The sequence below is a fragment of the Leptidea sinapis genome, chromosome 35 (assembly GCF_905404315.1).
Source record: "Leptidea sinapis chromosome 35, ilLepSina1.1, whole genome shotgun sequence".
Lineage (NCBI taxonomy): Eukaryota > Metazoa > Arthropoda > Insecta > Lepidoptera > Pieridae > Leptidea > Leptidea sinapis.
In genome coordinates this window covers 1603129-1623174 of record NC_066299.1, presented here as the reverse complement: position 1 = coordinate 1623174, position 20046 = coordinate 1603129, and the positions used below count along the sequence as shown (strand labels likewise).

The 20046-nt window shown below is 35.3% G+C and overlaps 2 protein-coding genes across 10 annotated transcripts in view; one reads left to right on the top strand and one right to left on the bottom strand.

The window, feature by feature from the left end:
• LOC126975376 (serine proteinase stubble-like) overlaps positions 1-1300 on the top strand; it is a 62201-nt gene extending 60901 nt beyond the window's left edge. For all 8 annotated transcript variants that reach the window (XM_050823246.1, XM_050823242.1, XM_050823247.1 and 5 more), the window contains one exon: positions 408-1300. In XM_050823246.1, the coding sequence (XP_050679203.1) occupies positions 408-571 (164 nt within the window). In that variant the 3' untranslated portion in view covers positions 572-1300. The remainder of the gene's footprint in view (positions 1-407) is intronic.
• A 2016-nt stretch (positions 1301-3316) lies between these two features.
• The window catches only part of LOC126975385 (synaptic vesicle glycoprotein 2C-like), a 34461-nt gene continuing 17731 nt past the window's right edge, over positions 3317-20046 (bottom strand). For both annotated transcript variants that reach the window (XM_050823259.1, XM_050823258.1), the window contains exons 9-13: positions 19595-19687; positions 16849-17129; positions 16315-16514; positions 13195-13354; positions 3317-11333 (exon numbers count right to left, since the gene is read on the bottom strand). In XM_050823259.1, the coding sequence (XP_050679216.1) occupies positions 11186-11333; positions 13195-13354; positions 16315-16514; positions 16849-17129; positions 19595-19687 (882 nt within the window). In that variant the 3' untranslated portion in view covers positions 3317-11185. The remainder of the gene's footprint in view (positions 11334-13194; positions 13355-16314; positions 16515-16848; positions 17130-19594; positions 19688-20046) is intronic.

The window sequence follows — 20046 nt, the reverse complement described above, 5'->3', positions numbered from 1 at the left end:
TGAAATTGTAATACAATTTTAAATAAGTATTTTTATTCAAAATAGGGTATGAAATCAGGTCAAAAACTGCCACCCATTCGAAAATTTATCTCTCAGACTTCCTTTTTCATAAAATTTCGTTACAAATTTATTATTCAAATAGCCTTAGGGCAGTCGCTCGGTGGTATCACACGGGACTTGAACCCTCACCTCTTGGGTTTCGTCCGACCGCTCTTACTACCGAGCCAACCGGCCGAGTGACGCATTATCCATGAATTTATAGTAACCTTGATCGTCTTTTAACAAAACCTTTGGATTTCGTAATGCATAATTTCCTAGATATAAAAATTATTATTACCACATTTTTTTAAATGATTTATTTTGTTTTTAAAAGAGCATACTTGATCATGTTATTCTTCATTCCCCAGGTGACAGTGGTGGTCCCATGGTAATAGAACGTACGAGAGACAACAGATATGTTCTGGGCGGGATCATTTCCTGGGGGATCGGCTGTGCCGAGCCCAATCAGCCCGGCGTCTACACCAGGATATCAGAGTTCAGAGATTGGATCAATCAGATACTACAGTTTTGAGTGCAACGAACTTGTGTGTGAACGTGTTCAAGTGACGTAAAACTGATATAGACAAATTGGTTTACAAAGAAACTAGCTAATTATTTTAATTAGGAGAAAATTAATATTTATGTGAATGTGATTGTTGAAATTATATTGGCGAAGAACAAATTCACTAAATTTATTGCTTACATGTGTTTTTTTTCTATAAAAAGTTGTGTAAATTTCTTTATAGTAAAAAATTCCTTTAGTCAATTTAATGAAAGTACTCGTATAATTGGGCGCGCTTTAAATGACAAGTACCAACGTATGTGAAAGGACAGAATCAACAAACCAGTGAAATTATAATAACTATACAATGCGTGTTCCGATGATATTTTTGTTCATTAACTATGTGTTTTTTACACCATATACTAAACGATAATACAAGTTTGCATATCAAAATATATTGAAACAAAATTATAAATAATTTGCGGATAATTGGTTCCGCCATTTTTTCTATGCAAGTTATCATAACCTGTATATTATTATACTCTTTGTCTACGATATTCGCCAATAATTTTTTCTTTATCATAATATTCTTAAGAATAGGCAAAGGTACAACTCTTTAATGCCATCCGTCCACATGATTCTATTGTAAATAATATTAAAATGCATTTATTATTTTATTTATGACTAGCCATAATGTTAGGTAATTGAAATTTATTTTTACAACGAATTTAAATATTTATAATAAATTAAATTTAGAATTTCCTTGGTTTTATTTCTATTGCCTGTGAACCTTTTAGACACACGATGAAAGCACGAGCATTGAGTTCGCTGTCACTTTGGAGAATCTTCTGCCGAATGCTGTATCCATTTACAGGATCTACTTTTCAGTTACTACCTGCTCAGCCCCAATAATTGCATATTAGAAAATTGACTTCAGATGTAACTCTTATACCAGTGGGAGGCTCCTTTACACAGGATACCGCCTCGATTATGGGTACCACAACGGCGCCGCTTTCTGCCGTGAAGCAGTATTGTGTATCATTACTGTGTTTCGGTCTGAAGGGCGCCGTGGCTATTGAAATTACTGGGCAAAATAGACTTAACATCTTATGTCTCAAGGTGACGAGCGCAATTGTAGTCCCGCTCAGACGTTTTGGGTATTTCCAATGACAGTGGAACGGCAAGAATGTGCTTAAAGACAATGTAAGCACACTTTTCTCCTTAGTCGTGTGTCAACTGTGTGTCAATCAACAAGCCTAAGTGTGCTATAAAAAGTGCTAAAATAATTCTTTAACGACTCTAAGAAAGATGGGGTGACTTATCATCGCTAAGGTTATTTTATTTATATAAGATTGATATGCAAAAAGCGTATGTAATTTAATAAAATCAATATTTTTCATTAAATATGGTAGACCTCCCTTGTCAAATAACTTAATTTAAATTAATTGAAGAAAAATCTTCATTGTTATATTTTTGTACATTAGTACTAATACATTCCCTAATAGAGGCTTGTATGTCGATTATTTTACAATTTTGCCCAATAGAGGCATTTTTATTTAATAACACTACAGAGGAAGTAGTTTGTTGACTAAGACTATAAGCTACTAAAGTAGCCAGCTGTCGCTTAACTCTAAATGGTAGGTATAGGTTATTTTCAGATTATAATTAATGAATTTATTTGTGTTAAATAAAATTAAATTTTCATTATTGTGGAATGTCGCATTATACAAAGTTGTATTTAATTTAAATATTTTTCTATTTTGCTCCTGTGTCAAATCCGAGGAGTATGGGAATGTACACATCATCACTTTTGATTTTGTGTTATTGCAAATATCAATTATTTTTTGTATATTTTTAATTAGGTCCTTATTTCTAATATTATGAGTGTTATTACCAAACATTATACCTATGATTGTTTTATCTTTTAGATTTATTTTTGGTATGGAATTTATGAGGTTATTGAAAGTTATATTGGTTTTACATATATTTATCACCTCACAATTCTTTGCAACTGCATTATTTAATAAATAACACACAAGCCAATAAATAAACATACAAACTTTCCCCTTTATAATATGAGTGTGATTTTTGATTAAAAACGTAAAAAACCCTCGACTGAACAGATCTTGATCGGAAAATAGGGACAGACTGACGAAAGTAAAACTTATAGCAATCCTCTTTTTCGTCTGGGTTTAAAAAAAACCTAACTCCTACTCCACTGATGTCACTGTCCAAGTCGGGTTCTCAATTCAAAATACCCAGCTGAAACTGTTATTGTGTTTACATTGCTGCTTATTGGCCAATAATATCTTAAAAAACTGGAGTAAACGCAGAATTGTACAACATAGCAGTCAAAGGTTATTACGGTGTCATTTGTGGCATGTGCCATATTTCGACTTTGATTTTGTATGAGATGCATTGTCTATATGTATAGCACGTCATTGTGTATTTCAATAATCGGCACTACATTATTATGGGCAGGTCGCATCAATTACCATCTTATTGTCATAAACAAACTCTTTCAAATTTAAACAACTTGTTATTTAAATTTTAGGCCGATGCGGGACTCGAACCCGGAACTCTGGAATGAAATGGAGCCACAACCCGAGAGTTGAACAAACGTACCAAGATTTTCTGATTATGCGTCATGCTGACGGTTGGCTAGTAGAACACTGGGACGTAACCCGAAAGGCGCGGGTTCGAATCCCGCATCATCCAACAATTTGGTACAAATTTAATTTCCATTATTGTATGGTATTAAAATAAAAGCCAGTCTTAGAAATACACGTTTAATTACGAATGGTTACTATGATTATAAAACATTTTACACATCGGAATATTTCGTAGTTTAATTCATAATAATGTATTCACAACTTTGTGTTGCCATCGTAAAAATGTGGTGTACAGAAACTCAAATATAAACTTAATTTAAATATAGGCATTCTTTATAATTAATATTAATTAAAGCAATAATCAATCAGCCTGCTTCTATAGAATTTACATCGAAATTATAATTTCATATCAGTAGATATAATCTCAAATTCAAATTTTTCACCAGTATATCACAAAATCCATATTTAAAAACGAGTGAATAACTATTAGGAATTTGCTAGTGTAAGCTGAAATTATACATCACTAGAGACCGGAATATATGCTACAAAAAATGTCCAAAATATGCAACTAAAATATGCACGTAAATCCATAAAAAGGGCTAAAATATGCATACAATTAAACAGGAAAAAATAAAAAGTTATATTTTTACATATTTTTATTTTCTTTTATAAATACTTGTACTGACAATCGTCTTTGTGAAAAAAAAAACTATTACAAGATATAAGCAAAAGCGAAAAAGGAGCGTTCTACGTCTGCTGAGGTTACGGGGCAGAATTTATATTTGGGTGCAATGTTTGGGCTTACTATGAAAAGCATCAAACGATGAGCGAGAGCGACCGTAATTAATATGCATATTTTTTTTCTAAAATATGCAACTACCGCTGAAAAGGTTGCAAATGCAATACGAATTTGCATATAATCCGGTCTCTAGTCATTACTATAGAAATTCATTAATCTCATGTAATTAAATTCTGTAAATCAACATTTTTTGTCATATCGCTTTACAAAACAACCAAAGACATAGTGTCTCATGATAGACAAAACTGTACAAATCCCCGGACGAATTTCGCACATACATTCCACTGAACTACGATGATTAATACAGTGAATTTAAATTAAATATATTTAAATCCAATTAAATATATTTCTTTAATACAATATTATAGCTGTATGTACGTATTTTGAAACTATAACCTAATCAATACAACAGGGTATATGCATATTATTTCAATTTAAATCAAATATATTTTTAATAAAGTCGTATCACTTTTACCAGTGTGAGGTCGGCTAGATTATGGGTACCACAACGGCGACTATTTCTGCCGTGAAGCAGTTATGTTTAATCATAACTGACTTTCGGTCTGGAGGGCGCCGTAGCTAGTGAAATTACTGGGCAAATGAGACTTATGTTTCATCATGACATCTTGTCTCAAGGTGACGAGCGCAATTGTAGTGCCTCTCAGAATTTATGGCTTTTTCGAGAATCCTGAGCGGCACTGCATTGTAATGTGTAGGGCGTATCAATTACCATCATCTGGACGTCCTGCTCGTCTCGTCCCTTATATCATAAAAAAACTTTAAGGATATTTTTTTGATCAAGATATTATTAAGCGCTTAAAAATTCTGTCAAATAAAATCTAAGTATCATCATTAGCCGGAAGACGTCTAGTTCTAGACAAAGGCCTCCCACAAAAATCGCCATGACGATCGGTCCTGCGATGCCGTCATCCAACCTACTCCGGCGATCTTGACCAGATCGTCGGTCCATCTTGTGGGGGGCCTGCTAACACTGCTGATCTTGTGCGGTCTGATGAGAAAGCTGATGGTTGCTCAGAGGGCAATGGGGAGGGCTATACTCGGACTTTCCCTGCGAGATCGAATCAGAAATGAGGAGATCGGTAGGAGAACTTAAGTCATCGACATACCACAAATTATTGCGAAACTGAAGTGGCAGTGGGCAGGGCACACAGTCCGACGGACCGGTGGGGCAGAAAAGTCCTCAAATGGAGACCACGAACCGGAAGACAAATAAAATATATGAAGCGACACTATTGATAAGAGCGAATGTGAAGTAAAAGTCTGAATACAAACTTTACTTATGTATTATTATGAACTATGACGTCATAGCATAGTACAGTGTCAATTTTCGATTTATTACATTTTATTTATACGGGAGTTTAATATTTTATTTTTATAGCGTTTATTATTATTTTTTAATACTATAGTGATGTAAAGTATTGAATAAAATATGCATATTCCCTATTTGCAGTTGCAATGGAAGCCCGAAGCTACAAGATGTTGTAATTTCATTTCATCAGCCAAACATTTTTCGTTTTTATACACTCAATCGCAGCACATATAGGTCTTGGATCACTTATACGTCTAGATAGACATGTGACAGCTGCGAAAACATTGAAAATTGGGTTGACAGTTAGCCCTTATTGACAGCAATGCACGCACACTACACAAAGTGACATACAAAACGCGAGTGAAAGACGTAGCTAGACGTACACTAAAGTAATAAACCTGACCTGTTTTCGTCGGTTCTCTGTAATCTATCTAGACGTATAAATTATTCAAGATAATGATATATCATTCCTATAATAATCAGCCCATTTCGCGTCTATATTGGGCTGTAAATTTTCATATCAGTCACGTAACTGCAATCAATTTAATTTATCTGCTTGTTTTTATATTTTCTATTGATTTATAATCACAAGTACGCCCAACTAGAGAGCTGGCATTATCTTGTGACTACGTAGGCATTGCCCTCTTATTCCCATATAAAGATACCAGTTATCTTGTCTTTTGTAAAGATTGGTGAAGTATATTGTGTGGTGGTTTGAATATATTTTAAGATTATAAACCTTATTCTGGAGATATATATAGGTAATAGTAGTTTATGTGACTGTACATGAATAAGGGAATCAAACACGAGTATCTTAATGCCTAATTATGTACAGTTACATACACTTCTAATCTACCCACATATAAGCCTCCATGATGCATTCAGGAGCCGCATATTGTAATTCAGAGACAAACTACAGTCGGCCCCAACTACCATATCGTTCGATATGTTTTCTTACGTATAGTAACCAACTTATCTGTGAAGTGGCAAAAATTGGAACTACGGTCGCCATGTTGAAATGTCATTCGACTGTCAGTGTCTACTACTTTCGAGTGCTCCGTGTGTTTTAATGCGATACTTCTGAATTTTAATAGTTCACAGATAAGTTGCAAATTGACAATGCATTTCGAACTAAACGTCAAAATATTTTTTTTTTCAGAGATATTCGAAATTTGAATGAAAAATCTAATATTATCTTAATCGATGTTATTATTTAGTAATATTATCATTTTTACAGATAAAAAATTTGTTCTAACTAAATAGTCTATTTTATGGCGATCATTATGTGCATTTCTTGAACGCATCATGGAGGATTTATGATATTTGAGTATACATATATATAAAACAAAAATATTTCCGTCCTTCGTTTTAATTATAATATGCTATTTATTGATAACCACTTTTCTTTTCATAACTTATGTTAATATCTCAAATCAAATCACAAATGGTTCGTGATAAGTTGAACTGATTATAGAAAAAAAAGCTGATCATTGATACACAACAATTTCAACTAATGTTAATACAATTGACTTAAAAATTTAGGCGCGTGACATACGAGAGGTTCAAGCGCTAATATGTATTACTAACAAGTGACAAAAAACAAGGAAGCTGCTATAAGTAACCCTACCGTTACTATTGAGATGGCATACACCAGTAGTTTTAATAACGAACAAAAGATTGGGGTATGCAAAAATAATAAAAATTACGTACATATGCAGTTTTTTTTTAATACGACATTCACTGTAGCTTCAATTACACTTGTAGCAATTAAAGCGTGTTTACTCATGCGGTTGAAACGTCTCGTATGTCGCCGGCCTTAATCGAATACAAAATTGACTAGTGTCGCATAATGTCAGTCGCAAGCGGGGAACTTATTGTTAATAATATATTCTAGAATTATATTTTAATTTTTGACCTATTATGAATACAAACGAGTGGAAAATATGTTATCACTAAAGACAATATAAAACAAACAAAAATATACCATTCATCAATGGAGAACAAAGACTCATTCACTTATAGGTGATCACCCCTATCTCATTTACAATCCAGTAGTTACATGGTTTTATTTTTAATATTTTATTTCCTATATCGAGAGTATTTTAAAGTATGATATTGTCAGTGTTAATGTCTAAACTTTTAAATTCCATTATAAAATAAATTTTAATATATACCTAAAGAAGCATATTTTATTAATATTTTTTTTGCCGTTATTAATCTGCTGTTTTGATGTTTCTCATTTTTCGAGCCAATCAACTAATTTCATGTTCATAAACCTCATTCGAATTCTTTCATTCATTCAACGCCCAACGCCAGTTATCTTCCAGCCGCCGTTATAAACGCAAGTCATTCGTGAATCGTACGGCACCGTTGACCGCACTACAAATCAACTCATTACCGACCGCGTGGGTCCTCGACCGCTCGGATAAAATTATCGCATTTACTAGTGATAGTATGAAATTATATTAGAAGTGATTCGACTAATATATAGATACCTATTGTGAAGTGTAAAACCAACAGTTCCCGAACAAGAGACCATTGAGACTTCATCTACGCACGAGCATACCATCTGCAATCCCTGTGATATTCCAGGTAAGTGCGCTTGCTCTTTCAATCAATGCTTTTGTTCACACCTTAACTCGTCCCGCAAACTATTCCTTTATAAATTCTTCAACCAGCTGGGGATCCTAGAACCAGATCACCCAGTCATAAATTTTTTTCATTTTCATAAACGGCATGTATTGTTAAAGTTATTATAAAAAATATCATTTAGCACAAATTTTGTACAATACAGTAGTCTTAACAAAATTTTAACTTCAATATTGCTTTGTTTAGGGTAAAACAGTAACAGCGATGCGTGAATGTGTGGCTTTTTTAATCCAATAAATTAAATTACTTACCTCATTCGCTCTAACATTTAAAGCCAGACATGGAAGGTTCTGAGCATGAGTTTGACCACATAATGATAAACGGCTTAAATATATCGAGATACAATGGTTATGTTCTCTGTCTGTTTAAACAAAACAACAATCCGACTATCGTATCGCACTAGCAATAATTAACCGAAATTAAAAATTAGGGTGAATTTGGGTATGTTGTCATGTTCACTGCGTGCTTTCTTTATGCTAATTTGTATAAGAATTGCACAGAAAACGTAATGGATTGATTTCTCCGTTTAAATACTTAAATAAAATTTATAACTACTTGACGAGATGGTAGAGGCTGAATTAATTTTATGTTATTAATCCAGTCTAAGGCATAACTGTTTAGGATAATTTAGTACATCGCAGGAATAAGTTTCATTACGTAAAGATTATCTATTGAGAAAAGTCTGGTACATAATTACGACAGGCTTCATAAGATGCATATAACGACACCATAAACAAAAGAGTATAGTAAAGCTCGCTACAGACTATGGCGGGTCATGGAGTAAATATGTTAGTATAACTAAAATCATTAATTTTATATTGATAACTTCTGCAATAATTTATATTTAAATTAAATTACAATAACACGCGTCCATTTCAATTGTATTTTATACAAAAACTGTATTTTCATTGCAGGTATCTCGAATTTCAAGCGCACGACATCGTAGAAGCAGAAAGTTACCACCTAACTCAAAGTAACTCATAGAATCTCTCCATACTATCTGCTCATTGAAAGATATTCACAGCCATACACTGATTTTTCACCATTGACTGATAATAGCGTATAGACTCAGAAAACGTCCATGAGAGCTCATCTTTAACGGAGAAAGAGCAACAATTTACGCTTGGAATTAGTTCCTTCATATTCTGAATATAACCTCTAGGTAGCGCAAACATTAACAACTATTATAATTGAAATGATTTGTTTTACAGATGAACTTCTTCTCACCAAGCAACCAACTTTTGCGAAGTGGCGGTAAATTTTAAAAAGAAAACTTGACATTCATAAGTGTTATTGACCTGATCTACATGTATAAAGTGATTTTGATTTGATTTATGCGAATTATCGGGCTGTCTGGTCGCCTATACGTTAGTATATTATGTAAATGGGATTATTTTTAAACACCCAAGACATCCAAACCTTATTTGTAAAGAGTCGCGATCAAATTTAACTGTTCATTATTATGTCACTCGTCCTAAAATCAATCATTCTCAAAAAATTATAGATTTTTTAAGTTTACCTCACTTCTGGGATTAATTGCACAAATTAAATTCAAAACATTTTTTAACGACTCGAACCCACGACCTCTCGCGTTCCATGCGAGTCCCGCATCGTTTGATTGATTGAAATGATTCTCGAAATTTTTTGGTTACAAATTGGAATTTTCAAATTTTATCACCACAGCGCAACAAGAGCTCTATCGCCTGTACATAAGGTTTAAAATTAAAACTAAAAACACGTACAACTTACTTATTAATGTGACGTATGATGATAAATTCATGAATTTTAAATAAAAACCAATGAGACGATGTAAAATTTAGCTATCAAGTTAAATAATAGACGAACTAGTATAATTAACTAAATAATAATAATTATGATATGTCTAGAACGTGTTTTTTCTTATTGAGCATGACTCACCAATTTCACAATAAAAAAATATAACTAATGAGTCTGATTTTCGGGTAATTACCCCATTTTGGTGTAGAGCTAAATCTACCGCATCGCGTCGCTATAATTAAATATTACTTACAATTCGAATTGTTCAAATCAATTCAATTCAAATAATAAAATATTATAATGAATTGTCTATTACTTCTAAACCTAGGATAAACATGAAATTTGATGATGATAATATAGGAACGTTTCCCATTCAGTAATAGAAAAAAGTCGTATGAAAATTTGTCACTTTGACGTAGGGTTGTCAACTATTAATAGAAAAAATAGAGGTGCCTCATTTCAGAGAGGGTTCAATAAAGAGCACAGATAAAGAAAAACGATATCATAATATTTTATATATCTCTTTAACTTCATATTTAAAGTTTAAAAATAATATTCTTTTTCTCCAAAAACTTCACATTGACTTAACGTTCATGTGATTAGTGCTGCGTCCAGAAACACAATACTATTATGGCTTTCGTACCAACAAGCATATTTTACACTGAGAAAGTATTTTTTTTTGTATTAGGATAATGTGCATGACTGGCATATGCCATAAAGTCATTAAATGCCATAGACAGTAAAAATAGTATTCAAATGTTTTGAGTATTCTTTAGTGTTAATTCCGCCAATATTTGTCTTTTTAAACAATTCGACACTTGTTTTGCTTCTACACGAGGCATCATCGGGACATGTTGACTCGCTAAAATCTGGCAAGAGACTAACACTAAAGAAAACTCAAAACATTTGGATACTATTTTTACTGTCTAAAATGACTTTATGGCATATTCCAGCCATGCGCATTATCCTTATACAAAAAAAAATACTTTCTCAGTGTAAAATATACTTGTTTTACAAGTACCGCCAAGTAACTTCAATAATTTTTTTTAGTAAAAATAGTATTTAGGGGTACTCTATGACGAAGACTTACATGAAATAGAGTACGATTCTGTATTTTAGAGTGTAGTTGACAACCCTACTTGGGCGAACTAACGAAATCCAATTATACAAGTGACAATTTTTCTTACTAAAGCCAGTATTATTATTAGTATTCAGTAATTTTAGATACCAAACCGGATATTAAATCAATTTAAAGTTCATCGTATTAGCAAACGCAATCTAAGACAAAAATATTTTCCCGTCCAGTATAGTTTATCAAATTTGCAACATTTGAGACATTCCAGATTTGGTATATTTGTTAAAATACAGACCAAATTGTTGCCGTGAAATTTTAATGCTTAGGATGTCTTATAATATAAACGATATGCCAAACTCAATGGCAACAAGACATCATCGAGAGTTATCCCATTCGGTACAGTCTATCGTATTCGTATAGCCAACGCAGTGGCTGTGATGGCGAAGAATGCACACAGTATACTACTGGCTAGGGGTCCCAAATTGCCCATACCTCGAACACCAGTGCCACACATGTATGTAAGGGAAAGCATTAGTCCGTGAGCCGTGCATCTGAAAGGGAGAAAAATATATTAGATTTGAACACGTTTATTATAGAATCGAAAACTTATCGTCCAGGTAAAGTCTCAATACAGTTATGGAACAGTAGCGCGACTCATCGGTCTGCTTAAAATGTATACCCACGTCTGGTTGGTTTTGTGTCCCCAAGATTGCTTATCGGCTGTGTAAATTGTGTGTATGTCTGCGTGCGTCGATTTAGGCGCTCTTGTATGAAGTTAAAGTAAACAAATAAATGAATAAATTCTTTATTGCCTCTTCTTCTTTGGCTCTTGATCAAGTACATTGGAGAGAATCAGGGGAGGCCTTTGCCAATAGGCACTCCGAAATTAGAGATATAATTAAGATAGCATTTTTGTAAATTTTCGGAGAAATAAAGGCTATTTTTATTAAATAGGCTACGCGATGAAACAATAGGCAAAAGGAAAAGGCTCAGCTTCACCTGACATGGAATCATGGATTTATGTTTCCATGCAACGCTGTTTTTCAGCCATCCCCTCCTCCCTAAGGTGTTGAGTGGGAGTGGATGTATTGTGGCTCCCCGATTACCTACTTAAGCTACCTTTTTTATAAAATATAATATTAACAAAAAGTGTTCTTATTACCCTTGCAAGTGTATGTGTGTTTGTAGTACTATTCTATTACTGTATTGTGGTAAAGTGGAAGGCATTAGGCCGCGTGGATGGCTGACTAGATCAAATCTGCTGTAAGCGGCCCCATGCATGAGTGTACTTGAATGACCTCTTACAAAGTGAGCGACAAACAAGTATAGGTGCAACGTGATATACACTTAGTTTATGTCTAAATAAAGCTTATCAGACTTGGAATTTGAAATATTTCACAAAAAGTAACAAAAATAAACTGTATATATAAACATTATCGTATATTGGATGCATCAACCCTTAGAGCTTGAATTCATTGTTTATGTAAGGATGCTTCGTGATTACATGCATTCGGTCTGGGATGATGATTACCATGAACGGAGTATGTATAAAAATTTTGATGCTGGTGGAAGAAGGCAAGTAAGTATGCCATAGGTAATGGAAATACGCAATCTCAGCCTGGGAGACCTGCATGTTGGTGACTGTCATCATTTCAACCGGAAGACGTCCACTGCTGGACAAAGGCCTCCCCAAAGATCGCTATGACGATTGGTCCTGCGCTGCCCACATCGAAACTACTCCGGCGATCTTGACCAGATCTTCGGTTCATCTAGTGGGGGACCTACCAGCACTTCGTCTTCCGCTACGTTGTCGTCATTCGAGGCCTTTGCTGCCCTAACGGACATCTGTCCATTGAGCTGTGTCCGGTCCACTGCCACCTTAGTTTCGCAATTATTTGGTGACTTTGGTTCTCCTACGGATCTCCTCATTTCTGATTCGATCTCACAGGGAAACTATGTATCTGTATGTAATGTTATCCTCCATATGTAGGAATATGATCCCAATTTTCATTTTAGAAAAGTTTACGTACGTGATGCATTTATACGAAGGATAGTTAGTCGATATGCCACAGGCGGAGTTTGAACCCCGCATTGTCCGTAAATTTTTGTGGAAAAATTATTTGAATTCCACCTTTTGCCGACACGCTATAAATTAGAATATCATCCCCACCATCTGGATTTGTAGGGGTCCTCCACAGTGCGGTTTAGAATGAGCTTCCCTGTGCGTTGTTTCCGGAACGATACGACTTTGGTACCTTCGAAAAAAGCTCGAACTTCTTAAAGGCTCGTTTCTGTGATTCCTCTGGTGTTGCAAGAGAGTGTGGGCGGCGGTGATAACTTAACACCAAGTGACCCTTACATTCGTTTGTCTTTCTAATCCATAAAAAAATGATTATGTATATTAAAACACACCTAAGATTAGCCGGATAAGACTCGACGACTTTGAGACTAATTGCAAAGAATACAACGGTGACAACCAGTCGGTACGCGGCTTCCACCACGTATAGCGCCATCTCTACCTCCGCGAAGTAGAGCGAAGGAGACAGCAACACTAGTGCGCCGCATAGGATTGCTGGAATACAAAACAAACTTATTAATTTAATTCTTTGAAAATAATAATAATAAAAAATTATTAAAATTTTATTGTTTTATATAAGTGTATGTGTTTATCTCTCTTGTATATCTTTTCATCTGTGGTTAATGTAGTTGGTTTCATAACTAAACACATCAAAAAAGTCTAAACAATATGTACTAATTTAAATTTTACGATGGTTTTTCACATTATAACGTTGTATTTTATTTTTAAAATAATATTTTTAGGGTCCTATGATGTGAAAATAACAGCTGTTGTCTTTATAAGTTCTTTTAATAACATAAATTAATAATATTAGAATATACTGCAGAAACTAAGATACATAAGCAACTAAACATTTTTTTAACAAAATAAAATTTCTAAAGAAAATGAATTTATTGTGAAAGAATAGGAAAATTTAATACAAAGTATGGCCTCCTCTGCTATTCAGAACTTGTCGGCAACGATTATTCATTGAATTAATGAGACTGTTTATGTCATTTTGCAGTATTCGCTCCCAATGGAATTGTAGCAAATCCTTCAGCTGTTGGGTTGTTGTCACACCGTCCAAGTCCTTCAAAACACGTCTCTGGAGCATGTCCCATGCGTGCTCGATGGGGTTGAGGTCTGGCGATGGTGCAGGCCAGGGCAATACCCGGACGTTGTCCGTTGCCAAGTATTGACTGGTTCGCCGAGCTGTATATGAAGGCGCATTGTCATGTTAATACATGACATGACAATTTTACGTTAATACGTAAAATCGGAGCCAAAGGTTTGTGCAAATGGATAGGCATAAGGTCTGACAATAACCACAACGTGATTTTCAGCGTTCTTGTGTCCATTTACAAAAACGAGCTCTGTTCGCCCGTTCTTCATAATACCCGCCCATACCATAACTGTTGAGCCGCTGTATGGGTGAACTTCCTGAATGCACCTGAGCCTTTCAGTATTTCCGGGCCGACGGTACACTCGCACCCTTCTTGTATCATAAAATAATTTTATCCCATTGTTCCTGGGTCCATGTTCTGCGTTCTCTACACCATTCATTTCGACGAGCGCGATTCCCGTGACGTATCAGTGGGCACCTAATTGGGCGTCGAGCTCGTAGGCCGTACTCATGCAGTCGACTTCGCACAGTTTGGGGACTTACATCAACACCACTTGAATTTTGTAGCCTCAAACTTATCTTTCGAGCGGTTAACATCGGCTGGCGTCTTCCAGCCAGTTGTATGTACCGGTCTTGCCGAGTGGTTGTACTCCTTTTACGGGCTGAATGCTGTTCAGCTGGTTCCGTTGTGTTATTGTAGCGCTGCCATAGACGACAAATAACACTTCTATGAATGCCAAAATGCCGAGATACCTGAGTTTGATTACTTCCCGCTTGCAACATCCCTACAGCTCTTTGCATTTCATTTGCCGTCAAATGACGTCGCTCTATGACGTAAAGAATATCTAATAATTCAATTTTGTCGCTAACTTTATTTAAATGGTTTGCAAAATTATGAAATCACGTAGCAATAAAAACACACTTTAATTCAAAAAAATTCCCTTTCAATTTTATGAAAAAAATAAAACATAATCGAAATTTTTTACATACCTATGCACTTTGAGCGAATAAAGACTTAGAATTTTTGGGCTTTTCAAGAATCCTGAGCGGCATTGTATTGTAATGGGTAGGGCGGCGTACCATGCTGCTGCTGAAGCTGAAAATCCTGCTCGTCTGGTACCTTATTTTCATATAGAAAAATGGCAAAACTAGCAACACAACCACACCAGTTGCACATTAGACGTCGAATTGCGGAGAATAGCCCGCGAATACCTATACCTTCGATACATGGGGTACATTAAAAGTTTTGCACTTCTAGCTAATCGAAACTATTTATTATAGTTATATTTTTTGCAACTTTGCAACTTTCTTAGTAATAAAAAAAACAATTGGCGGGAAATCATTTGTCAATTGTTTTTTATCACACATCAAAGTTCTACGTACGCAAATTACGAACTACGTACGAATTATTTCGAAAAGATTTTAAGAGCGATGATTTATTATGATTTTAAAGGTTCTCTCTCTCCGTATGACTGTGCCGCTCGTTTTCAAAATGCTTTTGGGAGAGAAGCAGCTAGCTTGAACACCGTGAGTCGATAGTTTGCTGAATTTGAGAGAGGTCGGGTTTCTTTTCAAATTCAAATATTTTTATTCAAAATAGGATGTGAAATCACTCATTAAAAGTCAAAAAATTCACTTATGTGCCTATGAACACACATTACATTATCAAGAATATATTGAGAAGCAACAGTCAAGATGTTAATTTCTTTGAATTTTGCTCTCAATGATTATCTAGGACCTAGGTTATAAATAGTGCGAATAGCCCTCTTTTGCAGCACAAATATTGTAATAATATCGGCAGTGTTGCCCCATAGCAATATACTATAGGACATAATACTATGGAAATAACTAAAGTATACTAGTCGCGCCGTATCTATGTCAGTTAATTGTCTAATCTTTTTAACCGCGGATGCTGCAGAACTAAGTCTGTTCGCCAATCCTTCAATATGGGGGCCCCATTGTAATTTGGAATCTAGAGTTATGCCCAGAAATATAGCAGATTCCACCGGTTCTATCACCTCTCCGTTTAACAAAACATTTGCATTTACATTTTTGACATTTGGTACGGTAAATTTAATGTATTTAGTTTTCTTGTAATTTAACAATAGGTTATTAGCGCTAAACCAGTACATGATGTCATATTTACCTTCACACCTTTACATGACGAATTTCGTGAAGGGCGTCCTTCAACTGCCGTCAACGAAAATAATGTGGCTACTGTAATTAAGCGGCTAATCGACGAAAAGCCGCGGATTACCTATGAGACAATTCGGACTATTGAGGGATTGGGATGAGGCAAGTTTAGAAGATTTTACACGAAGTTGTAGTGTGAGCCACGTAGTGAGGTACTGACCCGCGTGACTCGTGAGCGCAGCGGGCACTGCGGCCAGCAGCGCGGCCTGCGCACCCCACGCCTGCTCGGCGAGCGGCGCGCGCAGCGACGTGGCCAGGTCTGCGCGGGCGCAGCCGCCGCGCATGCCGCGGATGGTGCTGGCCACCAGGGTGCAGGCGGCATCCACCTCCACACCCACCTCTATGTCCGTGTCGATCATGCTGCGGGGGAGGTTATAGATCACTTTATAATAATAATGCCGGCTAGATTATGGGTACCACAACGACGCCTATTTATACCGTGAAGCAGTTATATGGAAGAATTACAGTGTCTCGGTCTAAAGGGCGCCGTAGCTAGTGAAATTACTACACAAATGAGACTTAACATCTTATGTATCAAAGTGACTAGCGCATTTGTAGTTCCGCTCGGAATTCGGGTTTTTCAAGGATCCTGAGAGCCACTGCATTGTAATGGGCAAGGCGTATCAGTTACCATTAACGGAAAATCCTGCCCGTCTCGTCTCTAATTTTCATTTAAAAAAATCCTACTACTAACGTGGTATTAACAAAAAGCGATCCCTTGAAGCTCGTGTACGACGTCTTGATGTTCGAGAACACGACGTTCACGAACGAGCAGTTGATGAACGACACGTGCGACAGCAGCATGTCCCGGAACGTCACGTTGCGGAACGTGACGCGCGTGTAGTCCGTGTTCTCGAGCGTCACGTTGTAGTGCTCCTCCGCGAACGTCACGTTCGAGATGTCTCGCTTGGATTGGTGGTAGGCTACGCTCTCCATGTGCAGCACCGTTGACGGTACGTAGGCGGACAGGTAGAACTGGAAAAGATTTAATAATTAACATTTGAAGTCAAGTTTTTAATAAGGAAAAATCTTATGGGCTCGCATCCCCGAAATGCTTATAGCAGACGTATTGTGGAGCATTAGTGCTGTGTATATCTTAGAATTTTGACTACAAATGGACATCCTCAAGCACCTCCCAATCAAAGCTTTTTGCGAACTATTTTAAACGAGATAATGTAATTAAAAAATACTAACTCCGAAGGGTACGAGGTGTGTACAAAGGTTTTGAAGGCAAGTTGTGGTGGTCTGTTAACTGTTCTGACATTTTTGATAAACTTATCTTTCACCGGTGGTACATTCCCAGATTTAATTTAACTATCAGTGATAAAGCCTATATTTAAGAAAAGTAATAAGTATGATATTAGCAACTATCGTCCAATAACATTAATCTCAAACTTCTCAAAGGTTTTCGAAAAATGCATTCACAGAAGATTAATGGAATTTTGTCTCAAATTTTATGTAATTAATACTGATCAGTATGGATTCCAGAAAGAGAAGTCTACGACTCAAGCAATGTTTTCACTACTACAGAATATCTTATCTAATCTCAACAAGAAAAAAAGGACTACTGGGCTATTTTTTGATCTTTCAAAGGCTTTCTACAGAGTATCTCATCCTATATTAATTAAAAAACTTGAAGATCATGGTATAAGAGGAACCACCCTTGAATGGTTAACTTCATACCTTTCAAACAGACCTCAATATGTTAGCATCACGAAACCTGATGAAAATAACGAGATGAAGTCATACGCATCTGACCATAAATTAACTAAATACGGGGTTCCTCAGGGAAGTGTTCTTGGCCCATTTCTTTTTCTAATTTATATTAATGACATTATAAACATAACAAGATACAAATGTGTCCTCTTTGCAGACGATATTTCCATAGTTGTGCCTTCTGACAAAAATGCCTCCGTAAGTGATCATGAAGCTGACATAAACATGACAATGAATTCAATTAGTCAATGGATTAGACATAATAACCTCAAGATAAACATGACAATGAATTCAATTAGTCAATGGATTAGACATAATAACCTCAAGATAAATCTGGCAAAGACAAATTATGTTCAATTTAACGCAACTAAACGCGAAACCCCAATTCTAAATGTTAATTATAATACCACCACTGTTAACACAGCAAATCGAACAAAGTTTTTGGGATTGCTCCTGGATGACACCATTAGATGGGAATCACATATTTCTAACGTTTGTAGCAAGATCAACAAATTTGTTTATGCTCTTCGGCAAAAAAAAAAAAGTCACTTGTTTACAAACAAGATTATTAGATTATCACGCTTACATTGAGTCTGTTTTGCGTTACGGACTGTTTTTGTGGGGTGATTGTACAAATATTTCTAGGGTTTTTGTATCGCAAAAAAATGTGTGAGAGCAATTTGCAACATGCCACCTGATGAGTCTTGCAGACCTTTGTTTGGAAAACTTGGACTATTACCACTTGCTTGTCTTTATATCTATGAAGTGTGTGTATTTGTGTAATTCAATAGTGATTTATTCAAGAATGTTTGTGACACTAACCCTCAAAGAAACCGCCGGGATCCAAATCGACTAATTTTCGACGAAATCACACTGACCTTGCAGTATGACAAGAGTTGTCTTGCTATGAGTGTCAGAATATACAATAAACTGCCCATTAATTTAAAATTATTAAATAAAAGACTTTTTAAGAAAAAACTTAAACACTGGTTAAGTGAGCGACTATTTTATACGATAAATGAACTTCTGAACGCGAGTAATGTCATAACATAAAATGTGAAACTTTTTGTTAATTATTAATTAGACAATATTTATTATTATGTTAGTCTGTTATTATTTTATTATTATGTGAGTCTGTAATACTGTATTATTTTTTAGTATTATAATAATTTATATTTATTGTTTCTGACATGTAGACATATATCATCTAATCTTGTTATGTGTTATTTACATTATACTATTTACTGTATTAAATTAATTTGCATGCCTAGTTAAGCCTGGCGCAACATGTGAAACTGTAAGATTATACCATCGTAACATACCATGTTTATACGCAAATAAAGAATTTGATTGATTGATAGAAGTGAAATTGAATTGATTTAGTGAAAAAATCAATGTGTATATACTTCGCAGTGTGGAAATAGTGTTTTAAAAAGAATTAGGGACCCTTACTTAAACTCCAAGATGTAAAAAATACCGATATCTACATTTTCTTTTCAAACGGTGCGAAAAGTATTGATGATAAAATAAAATAATGTACGACGACTTTGCAGAACACATAATTATTTACAAAAAGACAGCATATGTTATGAGTGTTCGTTTATTATAAACATTTGATTGAAATGTCGCTACATGCTCAGGCTTCAGTACCGCAGACGATGCCGCGGGGTATCAGCTAGTTTATTATATGTATAGTTTTACTCGATGTAACCATCAATACTTACCAGTATTGCCATGGAGAAGAGCAGAGTGCCACCGAGTGACAGAGTGTTGTTCTTGTACGTGTTGGAGAACAGTTGGAAGAACGCGAGCCAGAACTGGAATTTATAAAACATTTACTGAGTTATTAATAAACGCGAAATAAAGTTATTCCAAGCTTAAAACTTATACACTCAAATAAACTTGGTATAAACTTATACCTGAGAATAAACCAAGAATATGCAAAATGTTGACTATGTCGCTGATAACACTGTCAATATAATGATAATTCTGAAGATTTTCGAATTAAACGCGAGAAACTAGAATACACTGACCTGTATAAATACCACTGGACAGGCTGTTCCATATCTTTGACAGCAAATTTTTTGTGCCTATTTGAAGCGTCACTCGCGAGCGTCCACAGAACTAATTTTGACGTATAATACAAATGGCTGCGAAGGAACATACAATACTGTGA